The 24,151-nt window shown below is 56.5% G+C and overlaps 2 protein-coding genes across 6 annotated transcripts; one reads left to right on the top strand and one right to left on the bottom strand.

The window, feature by feature from the left end:
- The first annotated feature begins 878 nt into the window (after nucleotides 1–878).
- Nucleotides 879–4,437, top strand: LTB4R (leukotriene B4 receptor). The gene is given in 4 exon segments (XM_067746786.1): nucleotides 879–1,053; nucleotides 1,664–2,057; nucleotides 2,060–2,479; nucleotides 2,482–4,437. Coding segments are annotated over 3 exon segments (1,065 nt in total). The 5' UTR covers nucleotides 879–1,053; nucleotides 1,664–1,672; the 3' UTR covers nucleotides 2,742–4,437.
- A 336-nt stretch (nucleotides 4,438–4,773) lies between these two features.
- ADCY4 (adenylate cyclase 4) lies at nucleotides 4,774–23,527 on the bottom strand. Of its 5 annotated transcripts, XM_067739182.1 has the most exons (29): nucleotides 23,437–23,527; nucleotides 23,106–23,272; nucleotides 22,316–22,995; nucleotides 22,112–22,172; nucleotides 19,661–19,865; nucleotides 17,790–17,987; nucleotides 17,515–17,676; nucleotides 16,749–16,898; nucleotides 16,160–16,308; nucleotides 15,972–16,083; nucleotides 15,118–15,245; nucleotides 14,824–14,982; nucleotides 14,437–14,569; nucleotides 14,085–14,258; nucleotides 11,548–11,591; nucleotides 11,325–11,411; nucleotides 11,077–11,146; nucleotides 10,667–10,764; nucleotides 9,913–9,997; nucleotides 9,669–9,806; nucleotides 8,911–9,021; nucleotides 8,467–8,651; nucleotides 8,183–8,267; nucleotides 7,552–7,710; nucleotides 6,139–6,285; nucleotides 5,741–5,848; nucleotides 5,509–5,623; nucleotides 5,063–5,187; nucleotides 4,774–4,979 (listed from the first exon to the last, which is right to left on the bottom strand). In XM_067739182.1, the coding sequence occupies exons 5-29, from the start codon at nucleotides 19,817–19,819 to the stop codon at nucleotides 4,827–4,829; spliced, it is 3,234 nt and encodes a 1,077-aa protein (XP_067595283.1). In that variant the 5' UTR covers nucleotides 19,820–19,865; nucleotides 22,112–22,172; nucleotides 22,316–22,995; nucleotides 23,106–23,272; nucleotides 23,437–23,527; the 3' UTR covers nucleotides 4,774–4,826. The 5 variants fall into 5 exon arrangements, with proteins under 5 accessions (XP_067595283.1, XP_067595275.1, XP_067595266.1 ...); XM_067739174.1 differs by lacking the exons at nucleotides 22,112–22,172; nucleotides 22,316–22,995; nucleotides 23,106–23,272; nucleotides 23,437–23,527 and adding an exon at nucleotides 20,000–20,424 and having other exon boundaries at nucleotides 16,749–16,994; XM_067739165.1 differs by lacking the exons at nucleotides 22,112–22,172; nucleotides 22,316–22,995; nucleotides 23,106–23,272; nucleotides 23,437–23,527 and adding an exon at nucleotides 20,008–20,424 and having other exon boundaries at nucleotides 16,749–16,994.
- Nucleotides 23,528–24,151: the final 624 nt, after the last annotated feature.

Genomic DNA, 24,151 nt, shown 5'->3' with positions numbered 1-24,151 from the left:
CGGAAGAGTGACCCTTCTGGGGGCTGTTTCCCTTTCCAGCCTCCTGGTTTCCCCCCTTGGCAGGGCAGGCATAAGGCATCGCTGCCCTCACTCCCTCATGCCTGCTCCCCTGTGCTCACCTCTGCTTTCTCTGTGTGTCTAAGGTGGGACAGAACAGTCAGCTGTGGGAAGGTAGGAAAGAGGTGGTGCTGACTTCCTTGCCCAGTGCCCAGATCCTGGGTCCAAATTCATGTGGCAGGGTAGCCACATGGGCAAACACAAGGCAAGTGGTTCGGGAAGGGGAAGAAATTGTCATTCTGTGTGATACTAGAGAGACCATTTGGACTTTGGCTTCTCCCAAAGAGATTGGAGATTGACCTAGAATGGAACTAGTTCTTTTAACCGAGCGGAGGAATGGGGTGCTGGAAGAGGGTCCTCTCCCCCAAATCCTGGTCATGGCTTGAATTCAAGCCAAACACACAATGCCGTCCTCTTTGACGTCACCTGACCCAAACCCAGAACCTAGCCACAGCGTCAACCTATACTTCCTATTAATCGAAAAATCGACATCGCTCACAGAAAATATAAAGGTATCCAACGTTCTGACCTCTCAATCTGAGTCCATTTCCCCTCTCTGGCTTCCTTCCCTCCTTCTCCTGTATGACGCAGTTTATGACTCTGTTCAATGCTTCAGTCTAGACCTGCATCTGAGGCCACACCCCAGCCTACTCACCCCCTCACCCCTCTTTCCTCTCTCACTGCCCCTTCCGGGGCTCTTCTCTTCTCGCCCCACCCCTGAGGAGTCGTCCTCCCAGCTGGGCTCTTCCGGAACATGAGGAAAATTCCACCTCATCTAGTGAAGGGAGGGGGTAGGAGTTCTCACCCCACCCTCAGGAAGATGTGTCTTCTCCCTCCCCTGCTCTGTGGTACTTCCTCTCTGGCTGACTTAGCTGATAGAACCTGGACCCCAGGCCAGGCCCCTGGCACTGGGACAGACCTGGGGATAGGCTACACCACTCTGTTCTCACCCTGGGATTGACACCAGCTTCCAACCAGTGCTCGGCAAAGCCTTAAGTAAGTTTCCTGGGAGTAGGGGAGTGGGGGGGGGGTGAAGCCATAAGACGAGGTCCAAAGGAATTTCCAAAGAAAGCCTGACCAGTGGTAAAATGACTTGGGAGGACTTAGTCTTGTCTCCTATCCACGAAATCCTTCCCATCCCTGTTATTCTTGATGGGCCCCGGGAATCTCTGGGGCGAGTGGGTAGGTGGTTGGAAGAAGTCAGTGGGACTGAAGGGCTGAGTGCCTGGCGGGGGGAAAAGGAGCTAGCCTTTTGAGGGGTGCGGCATTGGTAAGGAAAGTCCCCACTTTGGTTCTGGGTTTCAGGGTCTCCTGAGGGAAGGAGGCTGAAGGGTCTGGAAATACTGCTTCTGCTGTTGCTATATATTTTGCAATTGGGTCTGTGGGCAGGAAGGGGCCCTGTGGCCCAGTTAGGAAATTAAGTCTTTCTACTCAGCCAGATCCCCTTAAGACAGGTCAGTTGGCAGTGATGAGGGCAGTATACTGCGGAGGTGCATCTGCTGCTGCTGACCTTGGAGACAGAGTAGAATACGCAGGCTAGGTGTGTCCAGGGTGTCAGGAAACCCTTGTCCCTTCCCTCATGTGCGTGTCCGCCCTCGCTCTCCAGGTCCTTGCAATGGCCACGAACACTACATCTCCTGAAGCACCCTCGTCACCAGGTGTCACGTTCATCTCTCTGCTGGTTATCATCGTACTGTCAGTAGCACTGGCTGTGGGGCTGCCCGGCAACAGCTTTGTGGCGTGGAGCATCCTGGTAGAGATGCGGAAGCGCTCTGTCACTGCCCTGCTGGTGCTACACTTGGCCCTGGCCGACTTGGCCATATTGCTCACTGCCCCCTTTTTCCTCTACCACACGGCCCAAGGCCCCTGGACTTTTGGACTGGCTGGCTGCCGCCTGTTCCACTATGTCTGCGGAGTCAGCATGTATGCCAGCGTCCTGCTTATCACGGCCATGAGCCTGGACCGCTCGCTGGTGGTGGCCCTCCCCTCTGTGTCTCAGAAACTCGCACCAAGACAGTTGCCTGGCGGGCGCTAGCAGGCATCTGGGTGGTGTCTGTCCTGCTGGCCACACCCGTCAACTTGTACCGCAAAGTGACGTTGGGTCCGGACAACAGGAGCCTGGTCTGCTTCCCGAAGTACCCCAGCGAAGCACTTAGGGCTTTCCATCTGTTCTTCGAGGTGGTCACCGGCTTCCTGCTGCCCTTCCTGGCCGTGGTGGCCAGCTACTCCGACATCCGGCGCCGGCTGCGTGTTCGGCGCTTCCGCCGCAGCCGCTGCACCGGCCGCCTGCTGGCCTTTATCATCCTGGTCTTCGCTGCCTTCTGGCTGCCCTACCACGTGGTGAACCTGGCCGAGGGGGTCCGAGCGCTGGCGGGCAAGACATTGGGGTCCCGGCCTGAGAGTCAGCGGCTGCACCTGACCCGCAAGCGCTCAGAAGGCTGGCCTTCCTGAGCAGCAGCGTGAACCCCGTGCTGTACGCATGCGCTGCCGGCGGCCTGCAGCGCTCGGCTGGCACGGCCTTCGTCGCCAAGCTGTTGGAGGGCACCGGCTCCGAGGCGTCCAGCAGCCGCCGCGGGGGCACCCTGGCCCAGACGGTGAGGGGTGCCCCCGCCTCTCCCGAACCTGGCCCCGCCGAGAGCCTCACTGCCTCCACCAACCCTCTCGAGCGAAGCGAAGTCAGCTAGGCCTGCGGGGTGGTGGCAGCGGAAGGCTGCTCGCTTTCCTCCTGGGGGAATACGCCCACGCTGGCCTGACCCAATTCTTCAACCTCCTCTTACCCAGGTGGCGGGTGGAGCGGAAGAGAGGGAGGGGAAGGGCAAGTCAGGGCAGAGTGGGAGCCTGGCCCCCACGGGCAGCTTTGCAATGAAAACTGAAGTCTGAAATTGGGTCAACCCTGTGTGTGGGGCATGTGTATTATGGCGGACTGGGGTGCTCCTGGTTGCCCTTATGGGTGTCCTTCTCAACAGCTGAGAGGCACATCCATTAGTTTCCCATGATTTTCAGCTTTGGAAGAGACACAGACATAGAAATCAGACCTTCTTCCCTCCCTGCCTCTGAGGCAGGTGGTCTGGAGATCATACTGAGAACAACACAGGGCTGCAGACCCCTGAAGGAGCTGGCCAAGGAAGACCACCCACGTGGGCTCACCACTCCAGACTCCCCGACTCAGCGGACCTTCACTCCCTGACTTAGCGAACCTTCTGAGAACACTTAGCACTGCTGTGAGGTGTCTGCCCTGAAGGCTGTGATGGGTATCTTTATTAGCAGGACTCCAACTTCCTACCAGTAATCTTTGTCCTCTCAGTGGGAGGTGTCCTAGGGGATTGCTTTCCTTCCCTGTGTCTCCCAAGGAGGCTTCACTTGAGAACCAAGTCATCAGATCTTATTCCCTAGAATTCTGCACATCAGCATTCTGCCAACCCCTAAAATGCTCTGGTGCAGGCTAGAGCTGAGGGCCCTCTGTGATGTGGTCACCCTTAGGAAATGAAGATTTGCAGAAGTGAGAAGGTTGAGTCATTCTTTCCTAGGGATGACCGTTGCCTTGGAGAGTCTGGGACTGGCTCTGTTCCGACAGCGTTTTAAGAAGATGGTAGGGGCTTCCCTGGTGGCTCAGTGGTTAAGAATCCGCCTGCCAATGCAGGGGATACGGGTTCGAGCCCTGGTCCAGGAAGATCCCACATGCTGCAGAGCAACTAAGCCCGTGTGCCACAACTACTGAGCCTGCGCTCTACAGCCCGCGAGCCACAACTACTGAGCCCATGTGCCACACGTACTGAAGCCTGTGTGCCTAGAGCCCGTGCTCCACGAGAAGCCACCGCAATGAGAAGCCCGCGCACTGCAACAAAGAGTAGCCCCCGCTCGCCACAACTAGAGAAAGCCCGCGCGCAGCACTGAAGACCCAATGCAGCCAAAAATTAAAAATAAATAAATAAATAAAATAAAAATATACGATATTCATTTAAAAAAAAATAGAAGATGGTAGCGGCAGTGTACTTTTTGAATATCTCCTATAAAAAAAGAAAGACAACTAGGAGAAAAGCCCCAAATCCACGTGCAACATCTGCAACAAACTTAGGGTGTCCAGATATCTCCCATGGACCCCAAAGTATGAGCAAGTGGGAATGAGCCCTGGATGCTTCAAGACCCACGTAATATCGGCAACTGTGCAGAAGGATGCAAAAGGAAGCAGGGGGGAATCTGAGGGACCTGAGAACAGGAGACCCTCAAACTGTCTACAGGTCCTTGCTAGAAAGCATGGTGGGTCCGTTTGAGAACAGCAGCCAAAACAGCGAGGGACCTAATAGATTATTTCCCAGGCCTCCCGCCCATGCTACATAGTAAGCACATAACAAGTGCTTATTTAGTGTTTGTTGAATGAATAAAGATCAAATGACATTTTACTGGAGATTCTTTCCAGTATTTGTGGATGGGGAACAGGAAAGGACAAGTTTTTGTTTTGAGTCATGTGGATAAAATCCTTTCTGCTTCCAAGGGTACAAAACATTGGAATCATGTTGGCAGGCAGGCAGGAAGGCTGAGGCAGTCGTCTTGCTGAGCTTGTGAGAAAGAATCACTCCTTTTTAACACACTCATGCTCACACTTGCACACACACAAACACTCAGTTTGGCCTGAGAAGAAGCCATACTACTGAGAGGCGAGGAGAAGATGCTCCCCAGATACGCTAGTAGCTTCTGACATCAATTCTAACCCAGACATACCAGAGTATCTTTATTGAGGATCTTATAGGTGGGAGGAGGGGGTGGGGTTCTCAGCCTAGGGTGGCCGAGGGAGGTCCAGTTCGTGTCAAATCTGTGTTCAGGAAGTAGGTGCAGAGCTGCCCTTTGCCTTTGACCTTGATGATGCCCCGGCTGTAGCAGGTGTAGCCTAAGGACTGCAGGGCGCAGGCTGTTTCTTCGGTCACCTGCGATTGGAGGAGGGGTGAGGGAATGTGGAAGTGGCCCTACCTATCGCCCCGCCCCCATGCCTCCAATGTGGCTCGCTCACTTGGATCTTGCCCAGGACGCCTGTACTCTCCATTCGGCTGGCCACGTTCACCGTGTTGCCCCAGATGTCATATTGTGGTTTCTGGGCACCAATCACTCCGGCCACTACAGGTCCATGGTTTAACCCTGACAAGAGGTACGGTAAAGAGGGGCCCTGAGGGGGGGATTTCGAGGAAGCGGAGGGGAAGATGCAGCTCAAGGAACTAGGGTGAAGGGCCTAGGGGCCTTGGAGGAAAGGAGGAGGGGCTGGAGGACTGCGGCCTAGGGAAAGAATTGGATGGATCTCATAGCTTCTGGCCCAGCAGCTTCATGCTCCATCCCAAGGGGTGAGTCTGGAGGGGGCTCCCGGGGTGAGCTGGGGAGCAGCTAACAAAGGATTCGGGAGAGGGAGAGCTTGGGAAAGTGAGGAGGAGGTCCCAGATTGTCCCAGCAAAGGAGGGTCCTCACCCACACGCAAGCGGAAGTTGTTGAATGAGTGCTTGTTGATGACGTCCAGCTTAGACCCAAGGGCCACGGCAAACTCTACCATGGTGCCAAGGTGGCTGCAGCTTTGCTCGGCATCCTGGCAAAAGGCCGGCCCACCAGGATGGATCAATGAGGTCACAGGGATAAGACCCATTTATGGGCCCACCAATGAGAGCCCGGACGAGGGTCAGTACGAAATGAAGGGACGCTGTACCTGCTGTGCGTCCTGTCCAGAGGTGGCGTTCAAGCCTGTAGCTGCCATGTAGGTGCTGCAGATAGTTTTGATTTTCTCCACCCCACTGAACTTGGGCTTGGAGAGCAGCTGTACGGAAAGGAGGCTGTGTCCCCAGTCTCTCTTGCTCTCTCCCAGAAGCCCAGCCCCAGGATTTTGGAAGCTAAAGGACCAGTTGTGGGGTCAGGGATGGTGGCAGGAGGAGAGTTGGTAGTGGGCAGAGTTGCTGGGGAGGGCAGAGCTGGGGGATCAGAGGAGAAGCAGGAGGACTGGGGAGGGAGGATGGGCCTCATGGCCGGGAGAGCGAAGTGGAAGGAGGGACTGGTGGGAAATTCTAGAATCCAGGTCATAGGGTCTGGGGGGACCTTTCAAGTTGTCACCTCATCAAAATCAGCAATTATCTCATTGAGCAGCCGCAGACACTCTAGCCCCTCATGGTTGATGCTGGATTCAGAGTAAAACTCCTTGAAGTCTGGGACTGAGGCGAAGAGGACACAAACACACTCGTAGGACTGGTGGTAGAGGTCCTGGGGGGGCAAGAGGTTGGGGTAAGGGGCTATGCCACATTCTTCCCCCTTCTGGGTCTACATGGGTCCTCCTCCCTGTGTCCACACTCCACCGCCTTGGTTTAAGAAGGATCGGGAAGGAACGAGAGAGGTAGGGCCAGGTTACCCCAGGGATGTGACTCAAGAGTTAAAGATTGGGTCTCATTGCAATTCCAGGAGAGACAGAGGTTCAGAGTCAAGATCACCTCACAGCAACGTGAAGGGAGTCTCTTTTGGAACTGGGATCATGTCCATGGGAATTATCTGTATATCCTATCTTATTGCTGAAAAGTGTTAAGTCAGTTAAGTCATCTTACAAAGATAGCTACAGTTTGGAAGATAAAATGAAGCAATAATAACCTCCAGAGCTTTGAGAAAAGGATTTTTGTTCAAACTCAAAAAAAAAAAAGAGCAATGGTAGGGAAAGGGGGAATCTCATTAATCCCAGATTCTGGCTCTGAGCTTTCTAGTAGCCAACGAGAAGACAGAAACAGGATCAGTTACCAGATTTCCAGTGTCTATAAGAGAAGAAACCAGGAGAAGCAGAGCTACTACTGATCTCGAGAGCAGAGAGCATGTGGTGAGGCACAAGGCTGCGACATAGCCCCTGAGGCATTTCTTTTAACACCCTCTTGATACAGGCCAAGAGCGTTTCCACAGCAGACAGTGCGAGGTGGTGGTGGTACAGAGAAGATGGTGCGGATATGTGAGTGACCTCTGATCCTCTGACTGTAGCAAGATATCTGAGGATCTAGAGCAGGATCATTCAACCGAAGTTTCTGTGGTGGTGGAAACGCCTATTATATGTGTCGCCCAATATGGCGGCCACTAGCCACGAGAAGCTGTCGAACACTTGAAATGTGGCCAGTGTGACCGAGGAAGTGAATTTTCTATTTTCATTAATTTAAATTTAAATGGCCACACAAGGCTAACGGCTACCATACTGGATAATGCAGGGCTAGAGAGATGGGTGGACTGTGTCCTTCACACAGTTCCCATCGACACGCGATGAGGCTTCTGAAGTGGAGAGAGTGGCCGTTAGAGAGGACACTCCTTCCAAGTAAGAACCTGGGAGCCGGAGATTCCGTGCTCGCCAAAGACAGAGCCTAAGCTCTTGTGAAAACGGAGGCACCTGACAGGCACCGGGGCTCGGGCAGCCACCCAACCCATGGTACAGGAGTCCAGAGAGGATGGGCCAAGACAAGACTTTCATCGTCTGGGGCTCAGGAGCTGGGGGTGGGGAGTCACCTCGTTGCGCCGATTCTGGCCGATGAACTGGGGGGCTACGTGCGCGGGGAGCACATTCTCCAAGAGCAGCCGAGTCAGGTTTTCCATCGTCTCTGTCTCCTCCTGCTCTTGCCTCAGCTTTTTCTTCCACAGGAAGTCCAGGCGGCAGTAATACTCATTCTGGGGAGGGTCACCAGGGGGCCATGGGAAGAGACAGTACAGGGGGAGCCCCAGCTCCTGAGTGTCCACCCCTCACTCCGTGACGCTTAAAACCATCCCACACCCCCAGTTTAGAGAAAAGGCTTAAGGTGCAACTATCCCTGGGGAGACTGCCTTGAATCTAGATTCAAACTAGCGAGGACAGTAGTGGCAGCAGATTTTTTCTTAAGCATGAATTCTCCTAGATTGGGGTGGGAGGGAGGAGGGGAGGGGAGAATTTGAGGGTGCTCCCCTCGGGGAGTGAAGGAGGAAGAAAGGGAGCAGGAAGGTTCACTTAGAAGCTTCTAATGGACACACCATTTGGGCTCCACCCTGGAGAGGTGAGAATAAGGGAAAGGCAGTAAGAGAATAAGGGGAAGATGAAGTCACACATATGGGGACTCCACCTCACCCTTCCTAGGGAGGCCCTGAAGGGCTGAGCTGGGAGACTTACCTGCCGAGCCAGGACCAGGAGGGTGAAGAAGAAGATGAAGAAGGAGATTGCTCCCATCAGTTTAGGCTCCTTCAGCACCCCTGGCCTGAGGAGGCTACACATCAGGGCTTCCCTTTGCCTTGCCCCTTCTCGATGGCCTCTCCCCGCCGCCTCCCGCACCCGTGCCCACGTAGCCCTCGGCCTCCCTCTCCTTTTGCCCTGTGGGTGGTTCAGACAAAGAGATGAAAACACTCCTGCTCTGTCCCATCGCAGCCCGTGCCCCACTGTGCAGCGGCCGTGCGCACCTGGAGTCCAAGGCACCCAGATAGAGGCGGGCGATGAGACAGTCAGACAGCCAGGCGTGGGAGTGCAGGAAGAGGGAGCAGCAGGCTGCCAGCCACAGCAGCAGCAGCAGCAGCTTCAGCTCGAAGCTCATGTGCAGGAAGAGGGAGCAGGAGAGGAACCCCAGCACGCAGCAGTGCACGGAGTACTGGGGGCCCGGGCAAGGCGGTCAGGAGGTGGGGCATGTCCCTCGGGCAGGGGCGGGGGCGGGGGCCGCCCCAGGGCTCCTGTCCTGCCCCTCCCAGGGTCCAGTCCTATCAGGAGGGTAGAGGGTGTCGGCCACACACACACACCAAGTGTGACTTATATCTGTCCCGGTCCACGGGATGAAGTGCTCTTCAACTAAGAGGTGGGGGAGGGGCGGAGGAAGGCTCTGGAGGAGATCCAGGGCTGTGAGGGATACTCACCGGGACGCTGATGAGAGGCAGGGACCCAGGGAGCTCCCAGGAGAGGTTGGAAGCCGTGAAGGACACATTGGGAGCCCGGAAAGGGCAGTTTGATGCTGCCGGTAAGAAGACCTGCAGAAGGAGACAAGGAGCTGAGGCGGGCAGGCAGCTCCTTGGGCACAGTGGCGGCTTGTGCCGGGTTGCAGCTGACCCAGGGATGAGTCGTGGCCAGACTCCTCCAAAGGGGCGGAGCCTGCTATCTCTGGTTGGTGAGGGAGCCTCAGCGCTGGGGTCCTCGCTGGCGGGGGCGGGGGGGGGGCAGGGATTGGGGGAGTGGGTGTCCTGAGCTCTAGTCTGTCATGGATCCACTGTGTGATCTTTTGCCAGCCACTTAACCTCTCTGGGCCCCAGCTTCTGCTTCTGTAACTTGGATGGGGGATGATTCCTAAGGTGCTTTTCAGGGATAGAATTCTAGGAACGATGCTAAGTTCTGAAAAATCAGCCAAACTCAGCTTACAAAATCATAGTGAGTAAGGTAAGGAAAGAAGGTCTGCATACATAGAAAAAAGATAGGAAGGATATCCACCAAAGTGTTATTAACAATGATTATGCCCAGGTGGTCGGTCGTGGGCGACTATAATTTTCTTTTATACTTGTCCAACATTTCCAGCATCCCCTGGCTTTAGTCCAGCAGTCCCCCCAAATCCAGGGGTCCTCTTTCAGCCTCTGGCAGGTCCGGCATGCCCTAATGGGGGTGCATAGGGCCCCCTCTCTCTCACCAGGCTGGTAATGGCCATGGAGAAGACGAGCAGGATGGTAGCGGTGCCCAGGGCAACTCGCAGTCCGGGCCGTGTGGCCACTAGGACAGACAGTGTGGGCAGCCAGTGCAGCATCTTGGGGCCTTTCAAGACACACTTCTGTGGAAGGAGCATGGGAGTCTTAGCCGTGGGGCTGGGGCACCCACTGCAGGCTAAGTCGTGGTCAGGGCCCCAGCTCGCCACTCTGCCCCCAAGCCCACCTCACCGTCAGGTGCTCTGAGAAGCAGACGAAGAGGAGGAGGAAGAAGAGGAGGAAGGTGATGCTATAGGTGATGGTCAGAGCTGGGGGCCTAAAGAGAGACAAGAGCGAGGCCTTTAAGAACCAAGAGGTTTTCTGTGCGCTGGGAGGGTGCCGTTCAGTCTGGTTGGGAGACATGGGGAAAAGTGGTCCTGGGGATCTGAACCGGCTGTCAATGAGGTCTAGGCTGATGAAAGGCATTACATGCTGATGATCTGGGAAAGCTGAGGGGTCAAGGACAGTACTGGGATAATGTAGGGACAATACTGGAAGGGGACAGGGGACTCACAGGAGTGGCCGAGGCTGCATCAGACTGGTCTCTGCGCTTTCAGGCCAAAGCTCTTTCATCTGGCTGAGTTTTGAATGAGTCCTCACCCCTCCTAGCAGTGAACTGGGAGTGAGGACCTACTCTCTAAGCTCATTTGCTGTGAGATTTGGACTTCTCAATGGGAACAAAACCTCCTTCATGGGACTGTTGCTAGAATTGAAAGACGGGTATGTGAAAATGCTTGGGGTACACAGAAAGTCCACGGGATGTAAGATAGGAAGATGGGGGCTACAATGACCAGTTCCCCAGACCACATGTTTCCATTTCCTCTGTGGCTCAGTGCCCTGAGCCGAGGGGAAGTGGGCAAGGGAAGAAAGTGTGGGCCAGGGGTCTGGAAGAGCCAGGGGTTCTGTTCTTGAGAATCAGGGCTTCCCTTGCCTGGGGGTCCCTCACCTGTTTGTCACCAGCATCTGGATAATGAAGTTGGAGAAAAAAACCAGGAAGGTGCAGGCGGCATAGTATTTGAAGGCGGGGAGTGCAGAGAGCCGATACTGGAAGGGAGGGGGTCGGTGGAGACAGGGCACCAGTGCTGCCCATCACCTTGAAGGTGTCAGTCCCAGGCAAGGAGTGGGTCCCCAGCCGCACTGTCCCCCCTCCAGTTCCGCCCCAGGTAGCCTCTACCTGTTCCCCAAGGAGCTGCCCTCCTCCCTCCCATCACCACCCAGTAATTCAATAGATGGGTATGAGCCCTTCACCCACCAGGGTCACAAACTGGGCAGACCTGGGCAGGGGAGGTGGGACCACAGGGCCTGCTCCCTCCCCAAGGTGTTGGGAAGTCCTATGGTGACATCCCCCCAGTCTACCTCTTTCTCCATCTCCTTCTCTCGGAAGTACAGTGTCCATGGGTTGAAGTCCTCTGACTGTTTCCACTGTCTGGTGGAGGGTGGGGGCAGTAAGCCCGGAAGAGGAAGGGGCAGGGAGGAGGGCGTGGTCCGGTGAGTCGAAGGGCTAGAGCTGGGAAGGCTCTCCCTTCCTTCCAGGTCCTACCACCCCTCCTCTACCACATGAGCCCAGGCCTCCAGCCCTCCCAGCCCTCTCCTGCTCTCCGTACTTCTGAGAGTTGAGCTGTTCGATGACTTGGAAGAACTTGGCATCCCCGGTGTCTAGTTCATCATCTAGTCCCCGGGGGGTACGGCTCCTGCACAGTGAGAGCCCAGCCTGTCACCAGGGAGATCCTCAAAAGCATCTGGGCAAAGCAGGAGAAGCCCCCCCAGGGAGGATGGAGGCAGGTCACTGGGACAGCCCCACTGTCAAAGTTGTTCAAGCCTCCTCACCGGTCCAGGCTCCACTGGGGGCTGAAGGAAGACAGGGCCTTCTCCTGCAGGGAGAACACAGGGATGGGGGAAGATGGAAGATGGTGAGCGTCCTCCACCATGGTGGAGCCTCTCTGCAGTGAGGCATTCCATTACCTACACCCGGCCTTCACTTGAGCATTTGACCTGGCTGCTTCCCTTGCCTCTAATGAACTCTCTCTCTCTATCTCTATCTCTCCCTGTATATCTCCATTTCTACCTCCATCTCCATCTCTATCTCTACCAAATCCCACCTACCCGCAAGGGAAGGTTTGAACCATATTTACTTCTTCAAGCTCCCTCCTGACTCTTCGGACTCCCAGAGTCTCTGATTTCCTCATAGTTTCTATCACTTAGGAGGCAACCCTGGATCCTCTGTAGGCATGAGTGGCTGTTGATTCCTTGTCTCATCTTCCCTGAGGACTGCAACAGATTCCAAAGGCAATGACTTGCCCATCACCCCATGCCCCAAAATCCCTGTTGGTTGAAACTGGAATGGCAATGCAACACACTCTGAATCTCCTCTGCCCTTTCGTGATGGTCAGGCTGAGCTGGGAGGTGGTGAGAGAGGGAAACGAAAATGGAGAAGAAAGGGAAAGAGGAAGAGAAACAAACCTGGTTACAGTCACTCTCTTCTGCACCGAAAGGAATACGCAGTGTGTGCAGAGATGTGAGAAGGAGCACGCGAGCAGGTGAAGACAAGCGCCAAGGAAGGGGGTGAAGATGTGTGGTGACCGTCCTTCCCCACTCGCCTGGCTCATGTGAAGGAAGCAGGGTCACAGGGGGCCACCTCATCCCCCAAACCAAAACCTTGTGTACGTGAGAGGAGCAGAGAGGGAGAGACGGAGAGCAACTGAGAGGTATGTTCTAGGCACGGGGCCATCTATGCAGCTATGCCTGGTCCTCACTTTTATCAGACTACCTACCTGCGCCGCCATCCCCGGCCTCATGCCTATAAGTTATCTGAAGGCAGGGAAAACATCTTATTCATTTCTGTCTTCTCAAGAACTAACCTAGTGCCTGCAACATAGTAGGTGCTCAAAGATTGTGGAAAGAAGGAAGGAAGGAAGGAATGGATGGATGGTAGCCACCACACAAATAGCACCCCACCACCCCAAAGTTCTGCCTTGTTTAATAGTAGGCTAAGTGTGAGTCTCAGGATTCCTAACATTTGAATGAGACCCTGGGATATCAGGGGCTGAGAAGGGAGTCTCTGGGCTGGTGAGGTCCTGCCTCAGGAGATACCTTAGAGCAAGGGATTCCCACTCTGCCCTGAACTTCTTAGCCTGCATGCCAGTGGGGGGTTGGGGAGTTCTGGCATGGGTTCTGGGGGGCTTCCCCACCTCGGGGATTGTACCCAATATTGTCTTACAGCCCCTGGGCTCCCGGCAAACCCCTTTCTACCCCACCCCCACTGGGAGGTCTCATCCTGCAACAGTCAGCTGGGTCTTGGGCTCTTCCTTCCTCTCCATCCTGCCAGCTTAGCCCTCTGACAGCTCCCCTTCCCCATGCACTCAGCCGCTGAGCCACTGCTGCCAAGGTCCACCCCCTCCCCGCTCCCCACTGTGCACTGATCTCTGGCCTGCTTTCCTGCTGGATGGGAGAGGAGTGGGATGGGACACAGAAAGGGTACTCTGTAGTCACCCCATAGATTCAAGCTGGTCTACCTAGTAGGGAAGATCCTGGGAAGATCTGTGGATAGGTGGTTGGGAATGCTGAACAGGTTTTGGGCAGATCGGGTGAAATGGAGGAGAACGGGCTGAGGAATGTAATCCCAGGGCAAGCCTTTAGGGACATGGCCTGGGTGCCTGCATGAGGGGGTTCTGGCCGTTGTCATCAAGTACCAACCTCAAGAGTCGGCTGGTGGAGGAGATCCAGTCTCCTCCGGCAGCTGGTGAATCACTGACTCCCTTGAAGTGCTATGTATATGTCAGCCAATAACTGGCCCTGCTCTAACTTACCCCAGAGGAGGGGTAGGCCGGCTCCCCTCTCTCCCTCCCCCCTCCCGCCCACTCATGGTGATTTCCTTCTTCAAGGCCATGAGAGATTTTCACTGTCACCTCATTTTATCTGTGTACAAGTGTTGGAGAGTAGGAGCAACAAGCGATTGGCCCCGCTTTCCCAGTCCCAGAGGGGACTGAAGAAGAGAGCATGCAGTCGCAGGACTGAGCTAAACAGAGACACTTCCTGGTGGGAATAGGTGTGCACCACTGGCCTCAGAGTGAGGAGGAAGTAGGGTACCAGGGGAAGGGGCCTTCCTGAGTAGAGGCTGGGTAGCAAGGGACATAGTGTCTGTGGGATCTTGGGTCGTCTCTGAGCTGAGCTCAGAGGGCAGTCATCTTTGCCCTTTCTCTGGAAAGAAGGGCAAGGAAGGTCCTGAACCAGTAACTAGGGTGAGCAGAAAGTTCGGGACCTTGTGACGTCAAGTGACTCACTAGTGGTGGGGGCGGGAGGGGCTGGAAGCGGGCAGTGGGGGTGGGTTTACGTGAGTGCTGGGCTCGTGAAGGAGGTGCACGTACCGGGAGAGGGGTGGAGGTGGACACGGGGCTCTCCACGTGGCTCAGGTGGGCGAAAGGCTTGGCCGCACCCCAGGACTCCAGGTAGCGGGTCATCAGCAGTGACGGACGCATCTTGGGGCCCTCAAGAGAGGACAGCAACCTGCCTGCAGTGCCCTTCTCGTCCTCCTCCTCAGCCTGGGGCACATGAGGGCTGAGAGTCAAGATCACAGACCCTTCCCCATTCTCCCCACACCCCTTAAAGGCTTGTGTCCCCTCCCCCACGATACACACTTCAGGACATAGGAGCTCAGTCTCTGGCATGGAAGAGATCAGGCCCGTGGGCCAGCCCATGGGGTCCAGGCTGGGCTCTTACCCGGGGATCGATGACAAGGTAGGTCGGCTCCCCTAGCTCCCGAAGGTATGGGTCCCCGTGTTCCATGGCTGCATCCTCCACAGCATAAGCCCCTGCCAGCAGTGCCAGCGTAGCCCCTGTGATATGTACTCGTCTGGAAGGAGGGGGCAGTGGGAATCAGAAGGGAGGGCTTCCAAATCTCTCATTTCTTTCGAGGATCATTCCTGGAGGTCTGACTTCAAGCAAGGCCCTGTGCTACAGGAGGTGTCTCCCAGCTCCCCTCCCTGTACCCCAGGATCTCTCTGAGCCCCACTTGGGAACGTGCCCACTTTAAAGAACTATGAAAACCAGGCATGTGGGAGGCCTGACTGGGCTCTGGCTATAGCCTGCTGGAGCCCCAGCTCTCACCCTGGCACTCCACTCGCCTCCATGTGGTTGGCCAGAGTGACGTCATGGGACCAGACATCATACTGCCACTTCTGCAGCCCGATGACCCCGCAGAGCACGCTGCCCGAGTGCACACCCACACGCATGTTGATATCCACGCCGGTGGCTGCCCGAAGTTTCCTGAGCAGAGTGTGTGGAGAACAGTGGGAGTGCTGCCTTCAGCCCTACCCATGCAGCACCCCTCCCTCTCTCCGGGATGACTTCCACTACCCTTCCCGCCCCCACCCCACATCCATCCTGCCCACCCGAGCTGACCTGATGGCCCGGCACATGTCCAGCCCCATGCGCACGCAGTTGATGGCGTGGTCTGGCAGCGAGAGCGGCAGCCCGGAGACACAGTAGTAACAGTCTCCCAGGATCTTGATCCGCATGCATTCATGCTCCTGGGGGAAGGGTGTACAGGGGGAGGGGGTCACCTGGTTAGTGATCAAAGGAGGCAGGAGGGAGTTGGGGAAAAGTGGGAGCAAATGTGGTATTCCTGAAGAACTTCTGAGGTTGGGATTGTCTAGGTCAGATCTAGGGACTCTCTTAACTTGATACGGGGCTGGCAGAGGTCTCCTAGGTGGGTGTCTTTCTCAGAAGGGCTTCTGAAAGGTTGGGATGTCTGTGGCTCTCTCCATCTTTGGCATGTGTAGCGTGTATCCAGATTTGAGCATATGAAAGTCACCTCAGGATTGAGGGTTTTTTTGGGGGGACACCCAAGATTAAGTTGCTTAGGGGCATCCCTGGGGACTGAGAAGGTAGCTGGGCTGAGGATGCAGAGGGCAGAGGTTTCCCTTGGAAGGGCCTCCTAGTGTTAGCACATCAGAAAAATCTATCTAGATTTGCTTGCAGTGTCCAGAGACACCTATGCTGGGGCTCAGAGCCTGTTTGGGGGTGTTGTGGTTGGGGCATCTGTGAGGATGTTGAAAGGTCTCTCCAGGTTTGAGGTGTGCAGTGAGCAGTTCCATACCTGGGGAGATTTGAGAGGGTTTCCTACCTGCAGTGGGGTATCTGGGAGCCCACATGGACTTGGAAGTGGGACTGGGATCTTATAAGGCAGAATTTTCCCTCGGAAGGGGCTCTCCAGGGTGGGGAGTTTGAAGGTGGGGAAGGAAGCCCCCTCTGACCTTGGCGATCTGGTCGAACTTGCCAAAGAGCTCGTTTAGCATGAGCACCAACTCCTTAGGGGAGCACTCACTGGCCAGCCGCGTGAAGCCCACGATGTCAGCATACAGCACGCTGGGCAGAGCAGACTGCGTCAGTGGGGCTGGGGTCTCAGCCCACGTTCCCTCCCATCTGCCATCCTTCCTTATACCTCACTCCCTGGTGCCTCTTGACATAGAGGCTGTGGAAGTTGTTGGTGCTCTCTGGCCGTGACCCCTGTCCAGCCTGCAGCCGTGCCATGATCTCCGCCTTCATCTCTCGGGCCAGGTAGGCAGGAAGGATGGACAAGAGAAGGTGTTCCTGGGGGAGGTGACTATAAGAACCAACACTCCTACCCCTAAAACCAGGAGCCTCAGTCCCCCAAACCCTTAGGAGCCCACAGACTTCCCCAGCCCCAGAGGTGTTCCCAGGGCGCTGGCCCAGGTCCTCCCCACCACCTACAGCCTGGCTCCACCCCTGCCCTGCACTGATCACCTTTGGGGACTGAACTTCCAGCACCAATACCGGAGTTAGAGCCCTTTGTTTAGTATCACGACGTTCTAAAACGCTTTCACAAGCTTCAGTTTGCTTGAGCCTCACAGCGGCCTTCCAAGGTGGGTGATAGCCACATTTTACAAAGGAGGAAACAGAAGGTCAAGCGACCCTCCCAAAGTCATTCAGCTTCCAGAGCCCGGCTGTGTGATCTAAACAACTCCTCCCTCCGAGCCCCGGTCCCTCCCGGCCTCCCGGGCCCAGCGGACCTGGTGCTTCTTCTCGGTGTCGAGTCTCCGGCGGGAGTGCAGGGAACTAAGCGCCTCCCGGAACGTGGCGCGCAGCGCGCGCTCCATCAGCGCCTTGTGGTATGCTCCGGCCACGTTCCCGCACAGGAACAACACCGCGTTTGCCGCCAGCTGTGGGGAAGGGTCAGCCTCAGAGGGCGCTGGACCCCGGGGTCGGGGGGCTATTGTGTGTAGCTGGATTGGTCTCTGAGAGGGCTGAGGAGGACTCTGCAGTTAAGAGACCGAAGTATTTCGAGGCAACGGGTGCCACACTGTGGGACCCATAGGGGGCACTTCTCCTCCCCCCGCCCTCCCCCACCCCAAGCAGACTCTTGTCTGCTGCACCAACACGGCCTCTTAGGTCTAGAAACCTTGGCACGTACGTTCCCTCTGCTGGGAATACTACTCCACCATCCCCACCCGCGCCGCAGCACGACATTACTCAAGCTCCAATTTTTACATTCTCTGTGCTGGTTCCGTCATCCACATCTGTCCCCACCACCCCAGTCCCCTGGCGAGCTCCCTTCCCCGTGGGCCCAGAGCCCTCTTCTGGCGTTTGCAGGCATCGCGCGGCGCTCTGTACCAGCTCCACGAGGGCACGGTCGGGGTCTGTGTTTGTACCCTGCGCCCAGCGTTGCGCCCTGCCTTGGAGTCACAGCTCATCAAACGGTTGGTGAATGCCCAGAGGTAGCAAGTAGCGCCCAGCGGAGCCAGCCTCGGACGCAGCCTGTGCTCCATGCGTGCTCACCTGCGGCAGCAGCGCGGGCTGTGAGTCCGGCTGAAGCCCAAGATACAGCCCGAGGACCAGCAGGTGTGAGAGTGAAGAGGCGAGACCCGCGGCGGCGGCGTCCCGCATGCCCAAGGGCAACATGGCGTACACGGTGAAGATGACAAAAAGGAAAAAGGACACCTGGGGGAGACGGGCGCGGGAAGTTGCACGTTTACACTGCTGCCGTGCTCCTCGGGGCCTAGGTGCGCGTCGGAGGCCCGGGAGTCCCCTCCCCACTGCTCGGCCTGCCTCACCTGGTCCCAGGCGCTCACCACGCCCCCGGTGAAAAGGAAGCCGAGGCCTAGCGCGAGCAGCGCTGCCCACACGAGGCCCGACAGGGGACGCGTCCAGCGCTGCAGTCGCTGCTCGCGGGAAGCCAGGCTCAGCAGCAGCGAGAAGCCGCCCAGCCCGCACAGCATAGTGGTCAGGAAGCCCGGGTCTGAGGCCAGCTCCTGGGGGGGAGGGGGTACATGAGGCAAGATTGGGGTGTGGAGTTTGGGGAGCTTGTCCAAGGAGAGGAGGAGTGGGCAGTCCCTCAGAGCCGTTCTGAAAACTGTTTCAAACCCAAGTAAGAAAAGCAGGTAGGGCACCTTCACTTGCCATTCATATTAGGTTGAACCACATGAAATTGCTGATAATCTGTTGTTTTTTTTTTTTTGAGTTTAAGATGCTGCCTTCTCCCTCTCTTTTCTTTTTTAACATCTTTGTTGGAGTATAACTGCTTTACAATGGTGTGTTAGTTTCTGCTGTATAACAAAGTGAGTCAGCTATATGCATACATATATCCCCATATACCCTCCCTCTTGCGTCTCCCTCTCTCCCACCTTCCCTATCCCATCCTTCTAGGTGGTCACAAAGCACCGACCTGCTCTCCCTGTGCTCTGAGAGCCAGCAGTCTCCTGTGATTCAACCTACTATCTCACTGGCACACTGCAGGGGGGCTGAACCTTGGGCCATCTACCCAGGAGACCTGGCTCCAACCTCATATTGGCCATTTGTGGATCCAGAAGCTTTCTGAGACTCAAGTTTTCTCGGAACTAAAGCACCCCTCCCACCCCCACCTGGGATCCCAAAGCAAGTGAGGAATTCCAGCTCACAGAAGGCACTTAGGCATGAGTGTACCCAAATCTGGCCAATTTGCTGGGGAGATTCCCTGCCCGGGGCCAAGGTTCAGAGTTTCAGGCCCCGCCCGCCCCCCACCCCACCCCACCCCGCCCTCAAGCAGAGCTTGGGCAGGGGGGCGCCCAGAACCTCCCTCGCCTGCCTGGGAGCTGGATCTCACCATCACCTCAAGGCGTAGAAGCCCCCCACTCCCTCCCCGGTCTCCACCGTTTGTCCCCACCTCTTCCTGGACTTGGAGGAGGACGGGCAAGGATTGGTCACATCCAGTGGTTTTCCCACCTTGCCTCCGAAATGTGAAAAGAAAACTTGACGCAGGATACTTCCAGAAGTGGAATTGAAGATCCCCTTTCCCCCCACAAAAGAAACTGCAAACGGGTTCATTTTGGAACTAAATGAGAGTGGGATGTAAAGTGTCTTCTGGGACTCTGTGGGTACAACTGCCCTACGGCCCCTAAAAGGGAAAGAAAACCAGGAAGCAGATTCCCACGGGGCCCAGTGTAATCCCCCCCCCCCACCGCCGGAAAACTGGAAATTCCGGTGTTGGATTTATTCTAGGACCAGTAGATCACAGAAGCTTGTAAGGTCTGAGGTCTGTCAGTACCTGCAGGGAAATTAGAAGCGTCGAGGGCTCAGCTATCTCCTCGTGTAGACCCGGAGACTGTGGCCCAGAGAGGCAGAGTGACTTGGGCAGGGTCACTGCAGTTCCTCAAGGGCTAGCACTTGTCTCCCGGGTCCCAGCCAAGAAAGCACATCGAAAAGAAGATCCACGTGGGACTACCCTGGTGGTGTCCAGTGGTTAAGACTCCATGCTTCCAGTGCAGGGACCGTGGGTTTGATCCCTGGTTGGGAACTAAGATCCCACAAGCTGCAAGGCGTGGCCGAAACAAAAGAAGACCCACAAGTCCCAACCCTGAAAATGCCCCTGAGGCAATGACCCTCCCGCTGTCCCCGAGGAGGCGCCCTGCACCAGAGCCCCACTCCCCGCACCTCCCCCGCCACTCACCCTGCCGCTGGCCCAGGCAACAGCGAGCAGCGCCAGGAGCCCGACGAGCACGATCACCAGCAGCAGCAGCAGCAGTGGGTACTGCTGGCTCAGGCTGTAGTAGGTCTCGTAGAAGAGGTCTTCGCTGGGAGGCGGCCGGGGACTGAAGAGGCGGGCCATGGTCTCCCCTGCCCAGAGCTATACCGCCTTGGGGTGACCCCTGGGGCTGAGGAGGGCCAGGGTGGGTTACTGTCTGAGGCCCCAGCTAGCCCCAGCTGTGCCGTTCTCACCAGGTCCAAGCCACTTGCGCCCGGACCTCCCAACCTCGCTATCCCACCTCCCCCAGGCACTCCGTGTGACCTCCTTGCCTTCTCCCAGTTGGCAGTGAAGGGACTGCTCAATGCTTTGCTTCTCCTTCCTCAAACCCAGACTGCAGAGGTGCTCTAGCAAAAGCCAGGGGCACAGGATTCAGGGTTGAAGCAAAGGAGCCCCGGCTACCTCCTTTCCCCCAACTCACTGCCACAGCTGAACGGGCTAACCCCAGGGCAGGTTTCGGAGTCACACTGGCTGCTAGGCTATTAGCTCTGAGCCCCGGGCAACAGGCACTTCCCTCCCGGCGCCTCGGCGCCCTCCCACTTCCCCGGTGGGACAGCCCGGCCCTTCCTGTGCCCTAGCCGGACTCCGCAGGCCTCCTCCCCCACTCTGATTGTCTCTCCTAACTCCACAGCCTCCCCACATCTGCCCCCTCAAGGAAGAGAAATGCGGACGGCGGGGGGGAGACGCAAGGGGTGGGGTGGGCTGAGCCAAGCGTCAAATGTCAAAATGGGTTCAGAACCTTGGATGTGGGGAGACTGAGGGTGGGCTGGAGCGAAGGCTGGCAAGGATGCGGGGAAGAAGAACATGGTGCCACGCGGGGGCTAGGTTCTAGGTTAGGATGGGAGGCGGTCATTCCCTGCTCCTCCAGCCTAGACGGCAGCGCTGTGGCCGTATCTGAGTGGTCCATACTCCAGTGGTGTCCAGCTCCAGGGGAGGGGCACATCTGCGTGTAGCTTTGTGGAGCCGTCGCTGTCCACTCCCAGACAGCAGCTGAGAATCAAAGGGTTCCAGTGCCTCCACGGAAGCAATGTGTGCACGCGGCGGAAGGAGGTGGTAGTATGGGGGCTGACGTACGAGAGACTAGGGGCATCATGCAGGGAGATGTGCTGGGGTCTGCAAATTCCCATGGCGAGCCCCCTCCCCAGGACTCCACTGCCAAGTCTCCACAGCCCAGGGAAAAGGTGGTGGCAGGACCACAGCCTCTGTCCTCAGGGTTTGGTTTAGGGTGGGGTCTGGGCCTGCTCTACAGGAAGTGCTCTGCCCTGAGATTAGAGCTGCCCAGGAGCCAGACCTCCAGGATTCCTTCCTGCCGCCGCCAGCTGGGCCCTGACCTTGTGTGCCACAACTCTGCCCACCTACAGCCCTCAGCATCCCCCTTCCCGCCCTAGCCAGACACGGAAGTGCCTTCTCCTCCCTCGATGTCAGCTCCCCCGCCTCTCATCCACGTCCCTTCCCGCCCCTGGCTGAAGCTTTAGCCTCATCGTGGTGCTTTGGTCAAAATTCCACCACATTTATTGACTCCTGGGGCCACAAAGACAGTTCGGGTGCAGGCCTGACGGCCCTCAGAGAAAGTCTAGGCTAGCTGCCTCGAGTCCAGGAGGCAGTTTAGAAGCTGCTTCGGTTCCTGCTATTATGATACCAGCCCTGTGGCCCACTCCAGCTTCGGGTTCTTGCTGTCCTTCTTTCGAACCTGTTCCTTGGGGGGTGTGCTGGGGGCCCCTATCCATGCCCCGAGGTGCCAGGCCCTGCAGGGATGAGGCAGTTCTTCCTTGTATAATCATATGGTGGTTGTTTCCAATCTGTACCCCTTGGCTATGAAGTACGGTAGGAAACCGTGGCCCTTTAAGAGAAAAAGTGATGACGGTGGGAGGGTTAAGCGCTCTCGAGACTCAAAGTGAGGAGGAGCGGCAGGGTGGAGAGGCAGTGGCACCTCGTGTTCACCCTGGGGAAATGCAAGTGTGGGGTCTCTGGGCCTGCCAGTGACTGGGTCAAGGTGTGTCTTCAGGCTGCACCTTCAGAATTGGGTTTGCAGAAGCTCAAGAGGAGTGGCAACTAACATCTGAGACTCTGATGTTTGGGTCTTTTCTGATAGGAAACCCTCTGGGCATACATGGCAACAATGGAATGGAATTCAGGGGTTCACAGAGCTGGTGTTGGGGAAAGTCAGAAGGCTCAGGGGCAAATCCAGGCTTTGCTGTGTGACCTCAGTGGATGTCAGTTTCTTCGTTTATAAAATGAGAAAGTTGGGTTAGGTGGCCTCTAGCCCTTTCTCATTCCCCTCCCCAAGTACCCTGGATCTATATTTGGTCTTGAGGAAGAAACTTGTGGAAGAATTGAGCAGGGGGAAGGAAGGAGGAAGGAGTGCGGAGTGGGTACCTGGTACTGGATTTGGCCCTGGCGCCCTGGGAGGCCAGTTGGTGTCACGTCTCTCAGCCCCCTGCAAACAACACAGGGCTCTCAGGCCCCCTGTCCTGGGCCTTGTTCCCCTACTGCAGACCCCCTCAGCCCCAAGTCTCCCCTAGCAAGGGGACAGGATTCACAGGAGTCCTAGTGCATCCCCTAGTCCTACCAATGTCTCACCTGATACCCTTGGGGTCCAGGACCTGGGGTCCAAGCTGAGGTGGGGCTGGGCTTCTGGTTTCTGACAGGTAAGGTCTCTGGATTTTGAGGAGGTTGGGCTGTTGAATCTGAAGAGGTCTCTGCTGTCCAGGGCAGGCTGAACCTGCCCTCTCTGGGCCCTGATGCTCTCGGGAAGGTTTGTACATTTTTCAGGAACAGACCTGGGGTACCCCTCCAGATTCAGGTTCATCATTTCAGAGACCATGGAATCATGGCTTCCTGTGGTTCCCCCAGGGCCATCCATTTCTGTACTTTCCGGGCCTGGCTTGAGGACAGACAACAACCTGCTGCTGCCCCTGTGCTCAGACAGGAACTCCTTTACCTGCAAGGATGGGGAGCTGGCTGGGCATGGAGGTGGGAGAGCCAGAGCAAACCCAAGGGAGGAGTCTCTTGCTTCATATCTGTTGTCTGGGAACTCAAGGATGGGGTGGGGACACTGGGGACAACAGTCAAGGCCTAGAAAACAGTGGTCAGTGGGGAGTCATTGGGTGGTCAAGGGAGCCACGTTGTGCCATCCTGCCCAGCTCCTAGGTGGGGTGAGGGCATTGGGCACTCACTGTGGAGACTGCAGCATTCATCTTTTTACCAGACATCTCCTTTCTTTACCAGATCGAGGACTTTCTGGGTGTTTGGTCGGCATTCTGGAGAGAAGGCAGAGTGGGTGGCAGGTGAGCAAAACTTCTTTTCCAGTGAAAAGCCCCTGCTGACAGATCCAGGCCTACCTCAACTGCCAGCTAAGTGGTCAGCGCACCTTGGAAGGAGGGTCTCTTCTGGGGCTCATGGCTCCAGCAGTGCTGCATTAAATCCTTCAGTACTTCCAAGCCAGGATCTCAGGGCCAGACTGGGGCAGCTCAGTCAATGCAGGCCGGATCTGCCTCTCACACACTGCTTCCCGCTGCAGTGATTTACGGTCCACTACTGGGGTGTGGGTGTGAGGAGAAGACATCCAGAGTATGAAGGCCACCTGAGCCATCACGGAAAGGGGCAGGGAGTGTAGGAGATGTAAGGAGGGAGTAGGGCCGTCTGAGCAGGTAAACAGGAAGAGGAGGGCTTGGGGATTGGGGGTTTGGGGGAGGGGGCACCTGAGGTGAAGGATCCCAGAGTCTGCCTAGAGTTTTACTCTCAGCTTCTCTTCTGGCTAGCACTGCCCACATTAGGATCCCGAAGCTGCAGGAGACATAAAGCTGAGGCCTGACCCAACTGCTGACAAGACTCCTTTCCATATACCATCCCTTAGAAGGACCCAGAGAGGTGTAGAACTTGGGGATGTGTGTTTGGAGTACCTTACCTGTAGACATCACTGGCCATGGAGGCCTTCCAGTTTATATCAGCCAACAGTTCTGGGGCCAAGTAAGCTGGGGTGCTCCCTGACTCCCCAGATCCTGCCCCTGTCTGTGAGACTCCCAGAAACGTGGACAGGCCAAATCTTCCAGCTGCAAAAGGAGATAAGAAGGAGGAGATAGGAGATGGACAGGGCCTAGCAGCCTGCAGAATCCTTTCCTCTCCCCCACAGAAGGCGCAGGCCCTTCTGTGGCTGCGCAGATATTATGGTCCCAGCCTTGTAAAGGGGGTGTGGGGGGTTAGCGGAATGGTAGGACCAGTGAGGCTCCTGGTTGGAGGTCTGGGTCCCCGCTCCATGGGGCTGGGTCAAGGTCTGAGTCTCCTGGACTAGGTCAGCCGCGGGTCTTTGGAGGACCCCGTGGGGTGGACCCATGGAACTGACCATGTTGGCCAAGGCTTCTATCGCCTGGTATGGCAGGGGCTAAAGCTCCTGGATGAGCCTTGACACTTGGGCAG

The sequence above is a fragment of the Pseudorca crassidens genome, chromosome 1 (assembly GCF_039906515.1).
Source record: "Pseudorca crassidens isolate mPseCra1 chromosome 1, mPseCra1.hap1, whole genome shotgun sequence".
Classification (NCBI taxonomy): Eukaryota; Metazoa; Chordata; class Mammalia; order Artiodactyla; family Delphinidae; genus Pseudorca; species Pseudorca crassidens.
Note: the sequence above shows the minus strand (reverse complement) of the source record. Positions and strands in the feature narration are given on the sequence as shown.

What these genes read in the sequence shown, in the direction of transcription:
- ADCY4 (XM_067739174.1), bottom strand. Translation starts at nt 19,819, where the DNA reads ATGGCCCGCCTCTTCAGTCCCCGGCCGCCTCCCAGCGAAGACCTCTTC. An exon ending in AGCCCGCGCTGCTGCCGCAG is followed by an intron (nt 16,995 to 17,514) that starts GTGAGCACGCAT and finishes TCTTAACTGCAG; the next exon opens with AGTCCTCCTCAGCCCTCTCA. An exon ending in CAACTTCCGCTTGCGTGTGG is followed by an intron (nt 5,188 to 5,508) that starts GTGAGGACCCTC and finishes ACCTCTTGTCAG; the next exon opens with GGTTAAACCATGGACCTGTA.